The 23,310-nt window shown below is 46.9% G+C and overlaps 1 protein-coding gene across 1 annotated transcript in view; it reads right to left on the reverse strand.

Annotated features, from left to right (window-relative positions):
* LOC116975564 (contactin-associated protein-like 5) overlaps positions 1-23,310 on the reverse strand; it is a 480,271-nt gene that overhangs the window by 2,901 nt on the left and 454,060 nt on the right. Inside the window, exons 19-20 of the mRNA XM_033024851.1 lie at positions 20,831-21,049; positions 2,284-2,355 (exon numbers count right to left, since the gene is read on the reverse strand). Coding sequence (XP_032880742.1) covers positions 2,284-2,355; positions 20,831-21,049 — 291 coding nt within the window. The remainder of the gene's footprint in view (positions 1-2,283; positions 2,356-20,830; positions 21,050-23,310) is intronic.

Below are 23,310 nucleotides of genomic sequence, written 5' to 3' on the forward strand. Positions count from 1 at the left end.
GTGAGCCGAAGGGCCTGTTACCGTGCTGTATCTCTAAACTAAACTAAACTTCATGCTCTTTGCAATTCTAGAACTCCCTGCATGAAGTTTACTATTGTCACGTGTAGTTATGTTTAGTTTATTGTCTCGTTAACCGAGGTACAGTGAAAGGTTTTGAAGGTGGCTACTACTCATAGCAAGGTATCCAATGATTATGGATACATATCTTTAGTTTAGTTTAGCTTCGAGATACAGCGCGGATACAGGCCTTCGGGCCCACCGAATCTGTGCCGACCAGCAGACCCCGCACACGAACGCTACCCGACACACACGAGGGACAATTTACACATACACCAAGCCAATTAACCTACAAACCTGTACGTCTTTGGAATGTGGGATGAAACCAAAGATCTCGGAGAAAGCCCACGCGGTCACGGGGAGAACGTACAAACTCCGTGCAGACAGCACCCGTAGTCGGGATCGAACCGGGACTCCGGCGCTGCCAGCACTGTAAGGCAGCAACTCTACCGCTGCGCCACTGTGCGCCACCATGCCACTGTTATTCTCATCACGTGTACCGAGGTACAGAGAAAGACTTAATTGTTACAGCGGAACGACTGTACATGATTAAAATCAAGCCTTTCACAATGCACGGATACAGGATAGAAACATAGAAACATAGACAACAGGTGCAGGAGGAGGCCATTCGGCCCTTCGAGCCTGCACCGCCATTCAATATGATCATGGCTGATCATCCAACTCAGTATCCTGTACCTCATCTCGGTCCTAAAGGATTTCCCCTGTATCCTTAAGCTGTGACCCCTTGTCCTGGACTTCCCCAACATCGGGAACAATCTTCCTGCATCTAGCCTGTCCAACCCCTTAAGAATTTTGTAAGTTTCTATAAGATCCCCCCTCAATCTCCTAAATTCTAGCGAGTACAAGCCAAGAGATAACATGTAGTGCAAGCATGATAAAGAAAATAACATGTAGTGCAAGCTAAAGTCCAATTAAAGATAGTGCAAGGGTCTCCAATTACATAGATGGTAGTTCAGAACTGTTCCCTAGTTGTGGTAGGATGGTTCAGTTGCCTGATAGCAGCTGGGAAGAAACTGTCTCTGAATCTGGAGGTGCGCGTTTTCACAATTCTGTACCTCTTGACTGATGGGGGAGGGGAGAAGAGGGAATGGCCAGGGTGCGACTCGTCCTTGATTATGCTGCTGGCCTTGCCGAAGCAGCATGAGGTTTAGATGGAGCCAATGGAAAGGAGGTTGGTTTGTGTGATGGTCTGGGCTGCGGACACAATTCCCTGCAATTCCTCGCGGTCTTGGATGGAGCTGCTCACACGCCAAGCTGTGTTGTGGTGCAAGGTGGTGTAGCATAGAACCACCTTCTCAATGGGACATGGACATTGGACTGAAGGATCAGTTTCAATGACTCAATTACGGCTGGAGGAACTCTATGGGTCAGTCAACACCTGTAGAGGACCGTACTGAAGTCCTGACCCCATAACGTTGGTTATCCCTCTGCCTCCACAGATCTTACAGAGCCATAGAATCATCGAGTTTTATAGCGTAGAAACAGGCCCTTCAGCCCAACCTGCCCACAGCAGCCAACATGTCTCAGCTACACATAGTCCCACCTACCTGCGTTTGGGCCTTATCCCTCTAAACCTATCCTATCCATGTACCTGTCTGGATGTTTCTTAAATGTTGCGATAGTACCCGCCTCAACTAGCTCTTCTTGCAGCTTGTTCCATACACCCACAACCCTTTGCTCGATAAAGCTACCCTTCGGATTCTTGCTCGAATTTCTGAGTTCCTCCAGCATTTTATTTTGGCTCCATTTCCAGCAAATATAATCTCTTGTGTCAGTGGTTCGATTGAGAGGAATGTTAATACATTTAGTTAAAAATCTGGAAGTTATGCCCTTTGTGTGTAAACACAGCAAGTTTCATACGCTAAAGGATACTAGTGCATCAAATAAGCTTCAGTATAACTCCATGACTCTATAACCTATAACTTGGGAGAAGCTAAGAGGATGTTTCCACTAGTGGGAGAGTCTAGGACCAGAGGGCATGTACTGCTGATTCGCGGTTTTGATAAAAAGCTCCCCGAAATGAATTGATTTACCACATTTTAATGTCTAAGTGGTGCGGTGAAATATAAACACTCTTAGGACAGGTCGATGAGTTTCTGGATCAATGTCGACCGACAGGAATATCCACCGACGGCCAGTTTCCCAAGGTAGCCTTAAATGCAAGGTGCCGATTTTAGAACTCAGTGCAGCCTTATTCAATCTTACCTCCAATGACTGCAGAGTCGCTCCTGATTGCGTTTGTCAGCAGCTTGCCCTCTTCAATTGTCCCAGTGTGATCTGCAACAAGAAGACCGCAAGAGCTAAAAGCACAAGTAGACCTCCTCTTGCAACTAGTTGGACCATGGCTGATCCAGTGCTTTTTCCATCCAATCCTCATATCTTTTGACTGCCCCAAGAACTTACAAAATGCAGTCTAGCCCTTGCTTGGAGATGAACATTTTCGTACACATGGCCATCTATCTGTGTGCAGACATGAAGTTCTCCTCATCTCACAAGGTCATAAGTGATTGGAGTAGAGTTAGGCCATTCGGCCCATCAAGTCTCCTCCACCATTCAATCATGGCTGATCGATCTCTCCATCCTAACCCCATTCGCCTGCCTTCTCGCCATAACCTCTGACACCTGCACTAATCAAGAATCTATCTATCTCTGCCTGAAATATTTCCACCGACTCTCTCCACAGCCTTCTGTGGCAAAGAATTCCACAGATTCACTACCCTCTGACTAAAGAAATTTCTCCCCATCTCACATCCTGGAATGTGAGGGTCGAGACCCTTCTGCAGACTGTGAAGAAGTGTTTCGACCCGAAACGTCACCCATTCCTTCTCTCTAGAGATGCTGCCTGTCCCGCTGAGTTACTCCAGCATTTTGAGCCTACCTCAGGTTTGTAAACTAATTGGCTTGGTATAAATGCATAAATGTTTAAAAAAATTGTCCCTAGTGTGTGTAGAGTAGTGTTAATGTGTGGGGATCGCTGGTTTGCTGTGGATTCGGTGGGCCGAGGGGCCTGTTTCTGCGTTGTATCTCGAATCTAAACTAAACTAAACTAAAGTCAGGTACAGCAAGACTTGGAAGGAAACACCACTTTGCATCAACCCATTCCTTGGGAATGCTTGACACCAACACTGAATGCTTGATGTGAGAAGTGACCTATTTCTCAGTACATCCATCACTCAGTTGTCAATTGAAAATCAATCATGAATTTTCCATACTGGGTTCTTGACACCTGTGTCTGTCCATGGTTCAATGGCACTTTATTGTACCGCTTGTACATAGGCACAGTGAAATTCTTTGTTGTTGCATGCAATTCAGTCAATTCATAGCATACGTAAGAACAATAAGTAATAATGGGCAGCACGGTGCCGCAGCGGTAGAGCTGCTGCCTTACAGCGCCAGAGACCAGGGTTTGATCCTGACTATGGGTTGTCTGTACGGAGTTTGTACGTTTGCCCTGTGACTGCGGGTTTTCTCCGGGTGCTCCGGTTTCCTCCCACACTCCAAAGACGAGCAGGTTAAATGGCATCTGTAGGTTAATTGGCTTTTGTAAATTGTTCCTAGTGTGTGTACGATGCAACCAGTGTATAGGTAATCGTTGGTCAGCGTGGACTCGGTGGCCGAAGGGGCTGTTTCCACGCTGTATTTCTACACTAAACTAAAAAGTAGTCTGGTGTAACAATAGCAGACTTCATCGAGGCAGCACACAAGGAATTGCCATGTTTTCTGCGCCATCTAGTGACCTTCCAATTTCATGTTCAGCAGTAAACATAAGACATTAGACATACAGCGTGGAAACAGGCCCTTCGGCACACTGAGTCCACGCTGATCAGCCATCATCCCATACGCTAGAACTATCCTACACACACAAGGGACAATTTATAATTTTGCAGAAGCCAATTAACCTACGAACCTCTACGTTTTTGGAGTGTAGAAGGAGAAAACCCACGTGGTCACGGGGAGAATGTACATACTCCGTACAGACAGCACCCGCAGGCAGGATCGAACCCGGGTCTCTGGCGCTGTAAGGCAGCAAATTCTTCAGCACATTCATTTCAGTAAATTATTCCAATTTGTTTCATGGTATTAAAGGATACAGCACTAGACAATAGACAATAGGTGCAGGAGTAGGCCATTCGGCCCTTCAAGCCAGCACCACCATTCAATGTGATCATGACTGATCATCCCCAATCAGTACCCCGTTCCTGCCTTCTCCCCATATCCCCTGACTCCGCTATTTTTAAGAGCCCTATCTAGCTCTCTCTTGAAAGCATCCAGAGAACCTGCCTCCACCGCCCTCTGAGGCAGAGAATTCCATACTCACTGCCCTCTGAGGCAGAGAATTCCACAGACTCACCACTCTCTGTGAGAAAAAATGTTTCCTTGTCTCCGTTCTAAATGGCTTACTCATTCTTAAACTGTGGCCCCTGGTTCTAGACTCCACCAACATCGGGAATATGTTTCCTGCCTCTAACGTGTCCAAACCCTTAACAATCTTAAATGTTTCAATGAGATATCCTCTCATCCTTCTAAACCCCAGAGTGTAGAAGCCCAGCTGCTCCATTCTCTCAGCATATGACAGTCCCGCCATCCTGGGAATTAACCTTGTAATGAATTTTAAAAACCTTGTAACATTGTATGAAAACCTTAGTCTCACACACTGCAACTCCAAAGTAAGTTGCAAGAACAAAGTAGTAAACCAAGATCAAGGGTTACTGGACATCTGGACTGAGGATCTAACAGCGCACCTTCTAAACCAAAACGAGTTAAAGATCAGAAAATAAACTTTGGACATAGATTGGATAGACGCACAGAGTCTCTTGCCTAGCATAGAGGAATCGACAACCAGAGGACATAGGTTAAAGATGAAAGGGAAAAGATTTAAAATGAACCTGAAGGGTGTATGGAAGGAGCTGCCGGAGGAGGTAGTTGAGGCAGGGATTATCGCAACTTTCAAGAAACAATTAGACAGGTACATGGATAGGACAGGTTTAGAGGGATATGGGCCAAATGCAAAGAGGTGGGTCTAGTGTAGATGAGACATGTCGATTGGTGTGGGCAAGTGTGGTCCTGTTTCCATGCTGTAAGACTCTAAAAGCTGAGAAGGAGACTCGAATTGTGTGTAAGATTTCAACATCACAAACAAAAAGAACTCAAAGAGATTGGATTATGAGGGAGAAAAAGACAATAATGAGTATTAATTTAAGAAGGAAACATTAAAATCTCCTTAAACAAGTTGTTAACTTCAAGGAATGGGATTCCATATGTGATAGTTAAATTTTCAGTGGCAGAAACGGTGGTAGCTGAGACACATCAAATCATTACAAGAGTACTTAGTGTTGTAAATCCTAATTATAAATATTTTTAGTGGGTTTAGTTTGCATCTGTTGCAAAAATGAACATCAGACTAGTCTCATAAATGGCAAGGCCAGCTGTCAATAGCGTTTTGCGAGTAACTCTATTTAGACTGTTATGTTTGGACGTTGGGCATCTCGCCATGTTTCTGCTTGTCATTAAAATTGTAAGTACAATAATGGAAAGGTAACGAACGATGACACCATTACTTTCACTATTGCCTTACAGATATTTTCCATTACATTGATTAAGACCCTCTAAAGCAACACATCGGCACAGCTGGTACAGCTGGTGCCTCGTAGCTCCAGAGTCCCGGGTTCCATCCCGACATTGGGTGCCGTATTTTCACCCAGAGAGTTGTGAAGCTGTGGAATTCTCCGCCACAGAAAGCAATGGAGGCCAATTTACTGGATGTTTTCAAGAGAGAGTTAGAGATAACACTTGGGGCTAACAGAATCAATGGATATGGGGAAGAAGCAGGAACGGGGGTACTGATTTTGGATGATCAGCCATGATCATATTGAATGGCGGTGCTGGCTCGAAGGACCGAATGGCCTGCATCTATTTTTCAATGTTTTCTATGTACGTGTGGAGTTTGCACATTCTCCCTGCAGCCTCGCGGGTTCAGTTTAGGTTATTGTCACGTGTACCGAGGTATGGCGAAAAGCTTTTGTTGCGTGCTATCCAGTCAGCGGAAAGACAATACATGATTCCATTCGAGCCATTTACAGTGTTTAGATACATGATGAGGGAATAACGTTTAGTGGAAGGTAAAGCCAGCAAAGCCCGAACAAGGATAGTCTGAGGGTCACCCATGAGGTAGATAGTAGTTCAGCACTGCTCTCTGCTTGTGGTACGATGATTCCCTGGGTTTCCTTGGTTGCTCCAGTTTCCCCCCACATCCCAAAGACGTACAGTTTTGTAAGCTAATTGGCCTCTGTAAAATTGCCCCTAGTGTATAGGGTAGTGGGATAACATAGAACTAGTGCGACCGGGTGATCGATGGTTAGCTTGGGTTCGGTGGGCTGAACAGCCTGTTTCCATGTTGTATCAGCAAAACTGAAAACTAAAGCAAACTATTGAGAATCTATATCACTACAGCTTAAATTGATTTATGCCTCCTGCCCTAAAACATGCCCAATATTCCAAAGACGTGTAGGTTTGTAGGTTAATTGGCTCCTGTAAGTAGTCCTTGGTGTGTAGGATAAAACTAGTGCACAGGTGATCGCTGGTTGGCATGGACACGGTAGGCCGAAAAGCCTGCTTCCACGCTGTATCTCTAAACTAAACTAAACTAAACTATTCCAAGAAACATTCTTGGAAAATAAGCTGATAAACTCGCTGTTTACGTGGTATTTTATGATACCGAGTATTATTTTTTCCTGAATCTTGCCTTTAATTTTGTGGTTCCTTTTTTACCCTGCTCTATGTTTAATTCATACTCATTCTTCACCTAAAAAAAGACATTCGATTTTATATCTGCTTCCATTTTGAATCCCATTTACCATCAAAGAAAATCTGATTATTTTCAAAGGAATCAAATTTTGAACAAAACAATTTTCTTTCTGTTCTTTTATTCAAACAACCTGGTGAGCTCCGTGTTGTCTGAACATTTATAAGCCAAGCATAGGCAGGTGGGACAAGCATAGAAGGAGGCAACTTGGTTAGCATGGTTAGTGTTGGGCCAAAGGGCCTGTTCCCATGCTGACCAAGAAGTCACATCTATACTTGTCCCACCTGCCCACGTTTGACCCATTTCCCTCTGAAGGGGGAAGGACCTGCTTCCATGAACTTGTCCAAATGTTGTTGTTACCCCTTGTGTAAAAAGGTTGGCCCTCAGATACCTATTAACTCTTTCCCCTCTCACCTCAAACCCATGACCTCTGGTTCTTGACTCCCCAGCTTTGGGTAAAAGACTCTGTGCATTCACCCAATCTATTTCCCTTATGATCTTATACACGTCTATAAGATCACCTCTCATCCTCCTGTGCTCCAAAGAATAAAGTCCTGGCCTGCTCAAACTTTCCCTACAGTTCAGGCCCTCTAGACCTGTTCAAGACCTACAACAGGGTGAACAAAAATAAACAGAATATTCCAAATGTGACCAAAACTGAACCGAATACTCAAAAATGTGGCCTCACCAATGTCTTGCCACAGACGGCTGTGGAGGCCAAGTCAGTGGATATATTTAAGGCAGAGATAGATAGATTCTTGATTAGTACAGGTATCAGAGGTTTTGGGGAGAAGGTTAGGAGGGAGAGATAGATCAGCCATGATTAAATGGCGGAATAGACTTGATGGGCCGAACTGCCTAATTCTGCTCTTGTTCGTTATGACCTTGTACACATTTTTAGTTTAGTTTAGTTTAGAGATACAGCACGGAAACAGGCCCTTCGGCCCACTGAGTCCGCATCGACCAGCGATCCCCGCACATTAACACTATCCTACACACACTAGGGACAATTTACACATACACCAAGCCGATTAACCTACATACCTGTACGTCTTTGGAGTGTGGGAGGAAACCGAAGATCTCAGAGAAAACACACAGATGCGGTCACGGTGAGAACGTACAAACTCCGTACAGACAGCAGCCGTAGTCGGGATCAAACCCGGGTCTCCGGCGCTGCAAGCACTGTAAGGCAGAAACTCTATCACTGCGCCATCGTGGCCGCCCATAATTGTAACACAACATCCCAACTTCTATACTCAATACCCTGACTGATGAAGGCCAATGTGCCAAATTCCTTCATGACCACCCTAGCTAGATAGGGCTCTTAAAAAAGGAGAGTCAGGGGATATGGGGAGAAGGCAGGAACGGGGTATTGATTGTGGATGATCAGCCATGATCACACTGAATGGCGGTGCTGGCACGAAGGGCCGAATGGCCTACTCCTGCACCTATTGTCTATTGTCTATTGTCTACCTACTTGTCATGCTACATTCCACAAATTATTTACCTGTGCTCCTGGATTCCACTGCTCTATTATTATGCAGTTCTTATGCAGTGTTGTTGGGTTTGATGATACTGTAGCGGCACCTAGTGGTTAGGCCACTTTCCTGTGCGAATCCTCGGCAACCTTGGGTAGGAGTCACGAGATATATTGGGGGTGTGCCCTATTATATAAGTCCTGACCTTCCCTCTCTCGCTCTCTTGCTCTCACTTCATGAGAGTGTCCTGCCACTTCAGCAGGAGCTAAACCGAGCTCACGAGGCAACCGCCTCTCAACAACTATGACTATTATGTTAGTGTGTTAAACGTCCATGTATTTCCAACCTACAATGCCTGAATAAAGAATACATTTATTCACAACATTTGCGCCTATACAATATATTGATTCCACTGTGGTTTTGGGATTCTACTCTGTGGTGGCCCATGAGGTCAGTTTTGGAACTGTAGGCTCTTCTACAGATGGGGCGGGTCGGTGGTGAGTGATCGGGCAGTTTGTTGGGTAGCGCCAGATTTAGGGACAGTTTCTTCCCAGCTGTTATCAGGCAACTGAACCATCCTACCACAACAACAGATAAGTCCTGAGCTACTATCTACCGCATTGGCGACCCTCGGACTATCTTTGATCAGACTTTCCTGGCTTTACCTTGCACTAAACGTTATTCCCTTATCATGTGTCTATACAATGACTCGATTGGAATCATGTATTGTCTTTCCGTGAGCGGTGAGCAGGAAAGGAAAGCTTTTCACTGTACCTCGGTACACATGACAATAAACTAAACTAAACTGAACTGAGCTTGTGAAAGGTTCAACAGTACGTCACTTAGTTTAGTTTAGTTTAGTTTAGAGATATGGCATGGAAACAGGCCCTTCAGCCCACTGAGTCCATGCCGACAAGCGATCCCCTAACACGAGCGCTATCATACACGCTAGGAACAACTTATAATTTTTACCAAAGTCCATTAACCAATTAACCTGCAAACCTGTATGTCTTTGGAGCATGGGAGGAAACTGAAAATCTCGGAGAAAACCAATTTGGTCACGGGGAGAACGTACAAACTCCGTACAGACAGCACCCGTGGTCAGGATCGAACCCGGTTCTCTGGTGCAGTCTCCGGCGCTGCCAGCACTGTAAGGCAGCAACTCTATCGCTGAGCCACTGTGGAGCACCGGGAGAAAACCCACGCAGGTCACGGGGAGAACGTACAAACTCCGTACAGACAGCACCCGTAATCAGGATCGAACCCGGTTCTCTGGTGCAGTCGTGCCGTCCACTCTGGTTTAGGGGGTTCTGAGGTGGCTGATGAGGCCAAAGTAAGAACTGCAGACTCTTCCACAGAGTCGGTGGCAAAGAATTCCACAGATTCATCACCCTGTGATTAAAGAAATTTCTCCTCATCTCCTTCCTAAAAGAACGTCCTTTAATTCTGAGGCCATGACCTCTAATCTTAGACTCTCCCACTAGTGGAAACATCCTCTCCACATCCACTCTATCCAAACCTTTCACTATGCTGTATGTTTCAATGTCCCCCCCGCCCCCCATTCTTCTAAAATCCAGTGAGTACAGGCCAGTGCCGACAAACGCTCATCATAGGTTAACCCACTTACTCCTGGGATCATTCTTGTAAACCTCCTCTGGACCCTCTCCAGAGCCAGCACATCCTTCCTCAGATATGGTGCCCATAATTGCTGTGTATGAAGGTCTCCTGTGCATGCTGCCAATGTCCTTAGTGCCGTCCCATATGTTCCCAGAGCTTTTTGAAGTTGGCTTTGAGCACTTCTTTGAATCTTTTCGTCCCATGACAGAGCTCAAAATAGAGTGCCTGCTTCAAGACGCTGGCGACTGATTTGCAATAAGACATATTGGGGCGGCACGGTGGCGCAGCGACCAAGTTGCTGCCTTACAGCGCCAGGGACCTGGGTTCCATCCTGACTACGGGTGCTTATGTTTTAAGAGCCCTCTCTTGAAAGCATCCAGAGAACCTGCCTCCACAGACTCACCACTCTTTGTGAGAAAAAGTGTTTCCTCGTCTCCGTTCTAAATGGCTTACTCCTTATTCTCAAGAGAGAGTTAGATTTAGCTCTTGGGGCTAAAGGGCCTGTCCCACTTCGCGATTTTTTCGGCGACTGCCGGCAACATGACATATCAGGTCATCGAATTGTTCAAAATCTTATGGCGACACTGTTATGATGCTGGCAGTCGCTGAAAGAAATCGCCAAGTCGGACAGGCACTTAAAAGAATCAAGGGATATGGGGAGAAAAAGCTCGAACGGGGTACTGAATGGCGGTGCTGGTTCGAAGGGCCGAATGGCCTACTCCTGCACCTATGTTTGTACGTTTCGATGTTTCAGCTGAACCCAACAACAAAAGCCGCCAAAGGTCTGTTGATCACTTGCATGTGGACGCATTGCTGAACACTATCATTTAATAATACAACTTGTTAAGGAGTAATTATACTGGTATTCTACAATTTGACACCGTGCATGGATCAAACCTGCTGCTGTCATCACAATGCTAACTGTGCAAAGATCATTAACCTTGAACCACTTTAATGTTTACCTCATTGATGCCTGTTCTCATTAGATTTGCTTTGTAGAAGGGCCTCATCAAAGCATCTGTGTGAACGCATCCCCTGCGTTTATTGTTCTGACTTCCAAGTACCTGGTGTCATTTGTGGAAATCTTTCTGCAGCACTTTTGACATTTATTACGAACCCAAAATTTGACATCTCGCAAGTGGCTTGTTATTGAGTGGAGTCAATCCGACATTGGCATTGGCTTTTCTGACTCAATCACATTCAAAGTGGGATTTTTCATTTAGTTCAAGCAGCAGTTGCCCCCTGTTTTCCTTCCCCATCCTCCAGTGTTCAATGTCATAGAGCCATAGAGTGATACAGTGTGGAAACAGGCCCGTTGGCCCAACTTGCTCACACCGGCCAACATGTCCGAGCTATACTGGTCCCACCTGCCTGAGCTTGGCCAATATCTCACCAAGTGCAGCGGCAGGTGGTAGACAGGACCGTTCGGCACTTCTATTACTTTGTTGGCACCAACACATGGCAACACTTGTGCACTGCCTACAATAGGTTGTACGCAAAGCAAATCATTTCACTGTACCTAGGTAACCTCTGTCACATGTGACAATGAGGTAACATTCATGCATACAACTTGTCCATGTCGGCCATCATGACCCGTAGTCCCACCTGCCTGCATTTGGCCCATATCCCTCTAAACCTGTCCAATCCGTAAGACAATAGACAATAATAATAATAATAATGGATGGGATTTATATAGCGCCTTTCTAATACTCAAGGCGCTTTACATCGCATTATTCATTCACTCCTCAGTCACACTCGGTGGTGGTAAGCTACTTCTGTAGCCACAGCTGCCCTGGGGCAGACTGACGGAAGCGTGGCTGCCAATCTGCGCCTACGGCCCCTCCGACCACCACCAATCACTCACACACATTCACACACATTCACACACAGGCAAAGGTGGGTGAAGTGTCTTGCCCAAGGACACAACGACAGTATGCACTCCAAGCGGGATTCGAACCGGCTACCTTCCGGTTGCCAGCCGAACACTTAGCCCATTGTGCCATCTGTCGTCCCTAAACACATGGCAACACTTGTGCACTGCCTACAATAGGTTGTACGCAAAGCAAATCATTTCACTGTACCTAGGTACCCTCTGTCACAGGTGACAATGAGTTAACATTCATGCATACATTCATGCATACGACTTGTCCATGTCGGCCAACATGACCCGTAGTCCCACCTGCCTGCCCATATCCCTCTAAACCTGTCCAATCCGTAAGACAATAGACAATAGACAACAGGTGCAGGAGTAGGCCATTCGAGCCAGCACCGCCATTCAATGCAATCATGGCTGATCATCCCCAATCAGTTCCTGCCTTCTCCCCCTATCCCCTGACTCCGCTATCTTTAAGAGCCCTATCTAGCTCCAGAGAACCGGCCTCCACCGCCCTCTAAGGCAGAGATATCCACAGACTCACAACTCTCTGTGAGAAGAAGTGTTTCCTCGTCTCCGTTCTAAATGGCTTACCCCTTATTCTTAAACTGTGGCCCCTGGTCCTGGACTCCCCCAACATCCCCAAACAGGCGTTTTGGCCCACCGAGTCCGCGCCGACCAACGGTCACTCCGCACACTAACACCATCCTACTAAGGACCACTTACAATCTATACCAAAGCCATTTAGCCCACAAACCTGCACGTCTTTGGAGTGTGGGAGGAAACAGGAGCGCCCGGGGAAAACCCACGCAGGTCACGGGGAGAGCGTACAAACTCCGCACAGACAGCACCCGTAGTCGGGATCGGATGCGAGTCTCTGGCGCTGTAAGGCAGCAACTCTACCAACGTGCCGCCTTGAATTCTGCGGGGGGGGAAATGACACAGAACAAATTCTGCTTTCTGCCTTTGGGAAGTGACTTGGGACATTGAGTTAGCATTTCCAGATAGATTCCTATGACTGTGATCTGCCAGCAAAATTAAATTAATGACAAATTACCCTTACAGCTCTCAGGATTCTCATAACTCTCTAACTTATTTTTCTTTTCACATCATTTTTTATGCCTTATTGAGAAATTCCATATCACCACCTTCAGCTGAGGTTACAAATATATATTTATATAAAAAGCCTCTCATCTAATATGGGTTATTGAATATGAGCTTATGAAAAAACACATTGAATTTTATTAGACAGCACTCCGTACTGGACAAGGCTTAGTTTAGTTTAGTTTCGAGATACAGCGTGGAAACAGGCCCTTCGGCCCACCGAGTCCGCGCCGACCAGCGATCCACGTACACTAACACTACCCTGCACACACTAGGGACAATTTACACTTATACCAAGCCAATTAGCCTACAAACCTGTACGTCTTTGGAGTGTGGGAGGAAACCGAAGATCTCGGAGAAAAACCACGTAGGTGACGGGGAGAATGTACCAACTCCGTACAGACAAGTACCCACGATCGAACCTGGGTCTCTGTCGCTGTAAGGCAGTAACTCTACCGCTGCGCCATCGTGCCGCACAATGAAGCTGGGTTTAACTTTCAGAGATGTTGGGTGATCAGCTGAGTTACTCCAGTACTTGTGTCTTTTTTTTTAATTCCGCACCTCTCTTCCAACTTTCCCCTCCCTACTACAATCACTCTGAAGGTTCCCGGCCTGATCCATATTGGCAATCCATGTTCTCCAGAGATCCTGGCTCGCTGAGTTACACCGGCACTTCGCGTTCTGTACAGTTTTTTAATGTTCATCCTAATCAGTGCTCGGGGCTGAAGCTGAAACTGAGCTGTAATTTGGAGTTGCATTTACTGTACATAGAGTAAAAAGAGTCCATTCAATGTCAACTTTTGCAAGACTTTCATGGTGATTCACAACACTTTTAAACCCATTAAAAGATAGTACAGGAGGTTCTAGGACATGATTTGGTGCAGATCGTTTTATTTCCTCCGCTTCCAAATTTTGTTTCCATTGCACTCGACATCCTTGGAAACAGTGGACTTACAAGGAACAAAAACTGTAGCAGTAACCACAGAGTGGCACGGTGGCGCAGCAGTAGAGTTACAGTGTTACAGGCAGCGCCGGAGACCCAGGTTCGATTCCGACTACGGGTGCTGTCCGTACGGAGTTTGTACGCGCTCCCCGTGATCTGCGTGGGTTTTCTCCGGGATCTCCGGTTTCCCCCCGCACTCCAAAGACGTACAGGTTTGTAGGTTTATTGGCTTGGTAAATGTTATATAAAAATTGTCCCTCGTGTGTGTGGGATAGTGTTAAGGGCCTGTCCCACTTAGGCGATTTTTTAGGTGACTACAGGCGACTAGGCTGTCACCACATGGTTGCCGGGGTGTCGCCTGTATGGTCGTGAGTCATCTCCTCAGTCGCCCAAAGAGTCGTAGCGACATTCTGGTCGCAGATAGAATTCAACATGTTGATGACAGTGGGTTTGACGCCAAGGAGCGTAGCTTGACTTCTCCTGATGTCGGTGCTGTCGTAGTTGTCGCCAGGTGACGTAGGTTGTCGCCGATGCCGACTTTGTTTTTTGTTGTTGTTAAAGTAATGATTCTATTTCAAATTTTATGTCGAAGGGGGGGTCCAGTTGCCGGTTTTTCGGCGACCTGCTACAACTATGACAGTCGCCGGCAGTCGCCTAAAAATAGCCTAAGTGGGACAGGCCCAAAGATGGGCACAATGTGCTGGACCAAATCATGTTCACAAGTTATAGGAGTTCAAATTAGGCCATTCGGCCCATCGGTGGTCGGTGCGGACTCGGTGGGCCGAAGGGCCTGTTTCTACTCTGTATCTCCAAACTAAAAAAACAAAGTGCTGAAGTAACTCAGCGGGACAGGCAGCATCTCTGGAGAGAAGGAATGTTTCAAGTCGAAGAAGGGGCGGAAGGAGTGTCCCGACCCGAAACGTCACCCGTTCCTTAATTCCAGAAATGCTGCCTGTCCCGCTGAGTTACGCCAACATTTTGTTTCCAGCACGCAGATGGTTAGGTTAGTTTAGAGGTACAGCGTGGAAACAGGCCCTTCGGCCCACCGAGTCCAAGCCGACCATGCGTTTCGGTAGTAGGAATAAAAGTGTAGACTATTTTCTAAATGAGGAGAGAAGTGAATAAATCATAGGTGCAAATGGACTTGGGAGTGCTGGTGCAGGATTCCCAAAAGGTTAATTTGCAAGTCGAATTGGAGTAAGGAAGGCAAACACAATGCGAGATCTCTCAAGACAGCACCCTAACTGTATTGTGAAATCCACATTCTACGTCACACATTCTCCCTCCAACAATGCCAACTTACAGTTTTGATCAGAGATACAGCACAGACACAGTCCCTTCGGCCCTCCAAGTCCATGCAGACCACTGCTCATCCGTTCACACTAGTTCTAAGTCACACCCCTTTTCTCATCCGCATTGGGGGCAATTTACAGAGGTCAATTAACCTGCAAAACTGCACATCTGTGGGATGTGGGAAGAATCCCGGAACAGCCGGGGGAGGCGGTCACAGGGGGAACGTTCCAACTCCACACGTCCAAACTCATTGAGTTGGGATGACGTGGAGACAGGAGATGGTATGAATATGGACACAGGGATTTGGTTGGCATGTTGTTCGGGGAGGTTAGACTGAGGGAGGTCAGGAAAGAGGCTTTGTATCACTGCACTGGAGATTTCTTCCTGACTCCCCTGCCTGGAAGTGTTTTTAGTAGAAACAAAGAACTACAGATACTAGTTTTTAACAAAGATGGGCACAGTGTGCTGGACCAAATCACGTTCACAAGTTATAGGAGTTCAAATTAGGCCATTCGGCCCATCGAGTCTACTCTGCCATTCAATCATGGCTGATCTCTGCCTCCTAATCCCATTTTCATGCCTTCTCCCCGCAACCCTTGACACCCGTTCTAATCAAGAATTTGTCTATCTCTGCTGTAAAAATATCCACTGACTTGGCCGCCACAGCCCTCTGTGGCAATGAATTCCACTGATCAACTACCCTCTGAGAAGTTCCTCCTCACCTCCTTTCTAAAAGAGCGCCCTTTAATTCTGAGGCTATGGCCTCTAGTCCTAGACTCTCCCACTAGTGGAAACATCCTTTCCACGTCCACTCTATCCATGCCTTTCATAATTCTGTAAGTTTCAATGAGGTCCCCCCTCAACCTTCTAAACTCCATCAAGTAGAGGCCCAGTGCTGACAAATGCTCAGCGGGTTCAGTAGTATCACTGGAGAAAACTGATGGGGGACAGAAGTGTATGCAGCCTTGTTGCAAACTCATAGAGTCATACAGTGTGGAAACAGGCCATTCTGCCCAACTTGCCCACACCGACCAATATGTCCCATCTACACTAGTCCCACTTGCCTGAGTTTGACCTATATCCCTCTAAACCTGTCCTATCCATGTACCTGACTAATTCTTATTAAATCTTTCCCCCTCTCACCTTAAACCAATGCCCTTAGGTCCTCGATTCCCCTACTCTGGGCAAGAGACTCTGTGCATCTACCCAATCTGTTCCTCTCATGATTTTATACACTCCACATCCTCCTGCCCATCAGGGAATAGAGTCCCAGCCTGTTCAATCTTTCCCGATACTGTAGCCCTGACCCTCGAGTCATGGCAACATCCTTGTAAATCCTCTCTGCTCCCATTCCAACTTCGCAACATCTTCTGCAGGAAGGAACTGCAGGTGCTGGTTTACACCAAACACAGACATAAAGTGCGGGAGCAACTCAGCGGGACAGGCAGCATCACTGGAGAGAAGAAACGGGTGACGTTTCAGGTCGAGGCCCTCAACATCTTTCCTATAACACAGCGCCCAGAACTGAGCAGAATGCTCTAAAAGCGGGCTCACCAACGTCTAATATACCTGCAACATGTCCTCCAAACTTCTACAATCATTAAGAGAAATAAATCAAGAGTCAGTAATAACCTGTACATTTATATTTGATCCACTATTAACAAAGTCAGACACCAGTGATCACCAGGTTTGCCTGGGCTTTCTTGGTCAGCTGACTCTGTTAAAGGAGCATCTCATATTTCGCTTAGGCAGCTTACAGCCCAGTGGTATGAATATTGATTTCTCTAACTTCAGGCAGTCCCGCCATTCCCTCTCTCTATATCCCTCCCCCACCCAAGTCGCACCAGCTTCTGGTTTGCACCCTACAAACATCTGACAATGGCCGGTTTAGCTTTATCATCATTACTTTTTTGCATTTCTTTCATTCATTGTTCTTTATCCCTCCACATTACCTTCGATATGGACAAGACAATAGGTGCAGGAGTAGGCCATTCGGCCCTTCGAGCCAGCACCGCCTTCCCATGTGATCATGGCTGATCATCCACAATCAGTACCCTGTCATTGCCTTCTCCCCATGTCCCTTGACTACGCAATCTTTAAGAGCTCTATCTATCTCTCTTTTGAAAGCATCCAGAGAACCGGCCTCCACCCCCCTGCCCTCTGAGGCAGAGAATTCCCCAGACTCACAACTCTCTGTGTGAAAAAGTATTTCCTCATCTCTGTTCTAAATGGCTTACCCCTTATTCTTAAACTGTGGCCCCTGGTTCTGGACTCCCCCAACATCGGGAACATGTTTCCTGCCTCTAGTGTGTCCAATCCCTAAATAATCTTATATGTATCAATAAGAACCCCTCTCATCCTTCTAAATTTCAGAGAATACAAGCCCAGCTGATCCATTCTATCAACATATGACAGTCCCGCCATCCCGGGAATTAACCTCGTAAACCTACGCTGCAGTCCCTCAATATCTCTCGTTTCTCTGGTCTCCTAATCTGAGGAAAGACATTCTTGCCATAGAGGGAGTACAGAGAAGGTTCACCAGACTGATTCCTGGGATGTCAGGACTTTAATATGAAGAAAGACTGGATAGACTCGGCTTGTACTCACTCGCTAGAATTTAGAAGATTGAGGGGGGATCTTATAGAAACTTACAAAATTCTTAAGGGGTTGGACAGGCTAGATGCAGGAAGATTGTTCCCGATGTTGGGGAAGAACAGAACAAGGCGTCACAGTTTAAAGATAAGGGGGAAATCTTTTAGGACCGAGATGAGAAAAACATTTTTCACACAGAGAGTGGTGAATCTCTGGAATTCTCTGCCACAGAAGGTGGTTGAGGCCAGTTCATTGGCTATATTTAAGAGGGAGTTAGATGTGGCCCTTGTGGCTAAAGGGATCAGGGGGTATGGAGAGAAGGCAGGTACAGGATACTGAGTTGGATGATCAGCCATGATCATATTGAATGGCGGTGCAGGCTCGAAGGGCCGAATGGCCTACTCCTGCACCTATTTTCTATGTTTCTATGTTTCCCTTATACCTAAACAGTCTGAAGGGTCCCGACCCAAAACGTCACCCATTCCTTCTCTCCAGAGATGCTGCCTGACCCGCTGAGTTACTCCAGCACTTTGTGTACATCTATTCGGGTTAAACCAGCATCTGCAGTTCCTTCTTACACATTCCATCTGTTGGAGGAGGTGCTGACTGGGTTAGCTTATCACACAGTGCCATCTACCAGCAGAGAAGGGAACAGCAAGCAAGCACTCCAGTGCCTGCGCAGCCCAGAGCTAATCATTCCGTTCATGGAGTTTGGAACGTGCGATCATTAAGGCAAGGGATTTGCCAAGGGAACGTCGCCAGTACTTTATGCCTCGGGAAATCAGGAACCTGCGGGTCTAACGGTTCAGCGTGCCGCAGGTGAGGTTGAACGGGGCAGAGAGGCACCACAGGTGCACTGGCTCGGCTTCAAGTTTAGTTTAGGCTGGAGATGCAGTGTGGAGACACCGAGTCCACGCCGACAAACAATGGCGCAGCGGTAGAGTTGCTGCCTGACAGCGCCAGACCCCCGGGTTCCATCCTGACTACGGGGGCTTGCCTGTAAAGAGTTTGTACGTTCTCCCTGTGACCTCGTGGGGTTTCTCCGGGTGCTCCGGTTTCCTCCCATAACTCCAAAGAATGATAGGCTTCTGCAAATTGTCTCTATTATATAAGATGGGAAACTGGGATAGGAAATAACTAGTGATCATTGGTTGGCTGTAGGCTAAATGGCTTCTATCAATTGTCCCTTACTTCGCATTCCAATCATGGCTGATCTATCTTTTCCTCTCAACCCCATTCACCTGCCTTCAGCCCATAACCCCTGACACCCGTACAATCTCTGCCATTAAAATATCCGTAGACTTGGCCTTCACAGCTATCTGCGACAATGAATTCCACAAATTCACCACCCTCTGACTAAAGATATTCCTTCTCGCAAGGTACGCCCTTTTATTCTGAGGCTGTGGCCTCTGGTCGTAGACTCTCCTAGTAGTGATGAGGGGGGATTCTAATAGAAACAAATAAAATGATAGAAGGACTGGACAAGCTAGATGCAGGAAAAATGTTCCCAATGTTGGGCGAGTCCAGAGCCAGGGGCCACAGTCTTAGAATAAAGGGGTGGCTATTTAAGACTGAGGTGAGAAAAAAAAATTTCACCCAGAGAGTTGTGAATTTGTGGAATTCCCTGCCACAGAGGGCAGTGGAGGCCAAATCACTTGATGGATTAAAGAGAGAGTTAGGGGCTAGTGGAATCAAGGGATATGGGGAGAAGGCAGGCACGGGTTATTGATTGGGGACGATCAGCCATGATCACAATGAACGGCGGTGCAGGCTCGCAGGGCCAAATGGCCTCCTCTTGCACCTATTTTCTATGTTTCTAGTGAAAACATCCTGTCCACATTCACACCTTTCACTATTCGATCTTATATAACTGCAGCATGACCTCCCAACTTCTATACTCAATATGAAGGAGGGAACTACATATGCAGATGCGCTGAAGTTAGACAGATAATGCTGGAGTAACTCAGCGGGATAGGCAGCATCTCTGGATGGAAGGAATGGGTGATGTTTTGGGTCGAGACCCTTCTTCAATACCTTAACTAATGAAGGCCAATGTGCCAAAAGCCTTTTTGACCGCCCTATTTACCTGTGCCTTCAACACGAGCAAGTTGGGCCGAATGCCCAGGGTCTGTTCTTGTCTATTCTATGCGATTCCATTACTGCGGCACGGTGGCGCAGCGGTAGAGTTGCTGCCTCGCAGCACTAACAGCGTCAGAGACCCCGTGTTGGATCCCGACTACCGGCTGCTGTCCGTACGGAGTTTGTACATTCTCCCCGTGACCTGCGTGGGTTTTGCTTCGAGATCTTCGGTTTCCTCCCACACTCCAAAGACGTACATGTTTGCAGGTTAAATGGCTTGGTATAAATTAAAAAATTGCCCCTTAGTGTGTGTAGGGTAGTGTAAGTTTCCGGGGATCGCTGATCGGCGTGGACATCTTGGAGGCAGGGTGGGGGGGCCCGAAGGGACTGTTTTGCGCTGTATCTCTAAAACTAAAACTGAATCTAAAACTAAAACTGAATTTGAAAGTAAAAGTAAAAGTAAAACTAAAACAAGTTGGAGAGGGGGGGTGGGAATAGGGCTGCCAACTGTCCCGTATTAGCCTGGAAATCACGTATATTGGGCTAAATTGGTTTGTCGGGTCGGAGCGCCACGTCCGGCCCCGCCCCACCCTCCCGACGTAGTGCAGCCCATGGAGTGCAGCAGCAGCACCTCACCCGTTGGTCGGCAGCCCGGCCAGCTGTCCGACCTTCGGACCTTCGCTTACTGCCGACACCAGCACCCCTCCTTCTCATGGCTGATCATTCATGAGTTGGATGGGGCGCCGAACTTTGCGCGCGACGTTGCGCGGCCCGAGCCAAAACTCCTCAGCTGGCCCGCCGGCTGGGCTTTGTGTGCAGTCCAGCACCCGGGCCAACTCATCATTCACCCAGCCACGGCCCGCGTTGGTCAACGAATTGCCGTCGGGAATTTGTCCCTTATTTTGACCTTTTGTCTCTTATTTGGGAGTGAGAAAGGTGCCAAACCCTAGGAGGGAGAGAGGTGTACGTACCTGCCAGTGGATGCGTTGTGGTGACGGTCCTCAAACCAGTCGACCCCGAGATGCCGCACCTTGACTTGGATAAGTGCCCTTTGACCTCGATGGGTGCCAAGCTGGGACGGTGAAGGGCGGCCTTTAACGGAGCGATCCCATTAAACTGCACGGTAGAAAGACAGCCAATAAATCCCCACATGTTGGCCTTCCGAAGCTCCTTGTCCAGCCCGCTACTGCCTGCAGTTGAAACAAAGCAGCGTAAGAATTAATTCAAGACCAGTGGGGGGGGGAAAAAAAGTCAGGTGCAATTAGCTTCTAGAATGATTAACATTGCTCGTTTTATTCATTTATGATGCACTCTATTGGGCGGCACGGTGGCGCAGCGGTAGAGTTGCTGCCTTACAGCGAATGCAGCGCCGGAGACCCGGGTTCGATCCCGACTACGGGTGCTGTCTGTATGGAGTTTGTACGTTCTCCCCGTGACCTGCATGGGTTTTCTCCGAGGTCTTCGGTTTCTTCCCACACTCCAAAGATGTACAGGAATGTAGGTTAATTGGCTTGGTAAATGTAAAAATTGTCCCTGGTGGGTGTAAGATAGTGTTAATGTGCGGGGATCGCTGGACGGCTGGTGGGCTGAAGGGCCTGTTTCCGTGCTGTGTCTCTAAACTCTAAACAAGGTTTTGAGCAGTTTTTGAGAGTCATAAAGTTAAGAACTTATAGCGTGGAAACAGGCCCTTCAGCCCAACTTGCCCACACCGACCAATATGTCCCAGCTACACTAGCCCACCTGCCTGCATTTGGTACATATGCCTCTAAACATACCCTATCCACGTACCTGTTTATATGCCTCTTTAACGTTGCAATAATACCTACCTCAACTACCATCCGATCCACTACAGTCAGTCTCCACTCCTTCTTTTAGGAAGGAGATGAGGAGGAATTTCTTTAGTCAGAGAGTAGTAAATCTGTGGAATTCTTTGCCACATACGGTGGTGGAGGCAAAGTTAGTTCATTCATTCATTCATTCATTCATTCATTCATTCAGTCATTCATTCATTCATTCATTCATTCATTCATCATCATTGAAAACATTAGCGACGCAGTGGTGCTGGTTTCCAACGGGAACGGTGACGGACGCACCACACATCTCTGTCCTCCAGTTCCTGCGGACTTCCGCCGCTGGAAGTACAGGATTGTGGTGTGTGCGTGCTTTATCATCATTCCTTACAATGCTACGTACGACAGTGATCGCAACTTCTACTGAAGTGTGGATGGCCGTTGGGTCGCTAGAAGCCCATCCTTTAGTGGATATATTTAACGCAGAGATGGATAGATTCTTCATTAGTACGGGTGTCAGGGCTTACGGGGAGAAGGGTGGAGAATGGGTTTAGGAGGGAGAGATAGATCAGCCACGATTGAATGGCACAGTAAACTCCATGGGCTGAATGACCTAATTCTACTCCTATCACTTATGATCTTATGAAGAGTACCGGACCTCTTCAAAGAAGAAAAAAAATCATAAATGGGCAATAGAGCAGTAGAGCTGCTGCCTTACAGCGCAAGAGACCGCGGATTTGATCCCGACTACAGTGCTGTCTGTGTGGAGTTTGTACATTCTCTCTGTGACCACAAGGGTTTTCTGTGGGTGCTCCATGTTCCTCCCACATCCCAGAGACCTGGAGGCCTGTAGGTTAATTGGGTTCTGCAAATTGTCCCTAGAGTGTAGGATATAACTAGTATATAGGGTGAAGGCCCTGCTTCCGTGTTGTGCCTCTAAACTAAACTAAGCTGAAACCCAAAGCTTTGCCTATCCATTCCTTTCACAGAAGCTGCCTGACTGCTGAGTTAGTTAGTTAGTTAGTTTAATTTACTTTATTGTCACGGTTATGGAGGCACAATGAAACATTTTTGTTGCGTGCTAACCAGTCGGCAGATACATGATTACAATCGAGCCGTCCACAGAGTACAGAATAATGATAAAGGGGAAAAAACACATATAACATTTAGTGCAAGATAAAGCCAGTAACATCCGATCAAAGATAGCCCGAGGGTCTTCAATGAGGTCGATAGTAGTAGGTTACTCCAGTACTTTGTGTTTTGTTTATGCCAGGGTAGATGTTGGCGTCTTAAATAAGAGGACTATAGACAATAGACAATAGGTGCAGGAGTAGGCCATTCGGCCCTTCGAACCAGCACCACCATTCAATGTGATCTCAGCTGATCATCCCATGTAAGACATTGTAAGGGATAAGGGACAAGTCATTTAAAACAAAGGTGTGTCAAAATTACTTACCGCTGCGAATCTCTGGAATGCTCTATCTAAGACTAACTCATTAGGGTTTTAGTTTTTTTGTTTTGTTGTTTTGTTTTAGAGATACACCGCGGAAACAGGCCCTTCGGCCCACTGAGTCCGCACCGACCTGCGATCCCCGCACATTAACACTAACCTACACAAACGAGGGGCAATTTACATTCTACACCAAGCCAATCAACCTACA

Source organism: Amblyraja radiata, chromosome 7 (genome assembly GCF_010909765.2).
Source record: "Amblyraja radiata isolate CabotCenter1 chromosome 7, sAmbRad1.1.pri, whole genome shotgun sequence".
Taxonomy (NCBI): domain Eukaryota; kingdom Metazoa; phylum Chordata; class Chondrichthyes; order Rajiformes; family Rajidae; genus Amblyraja; species Amblyraja radiata.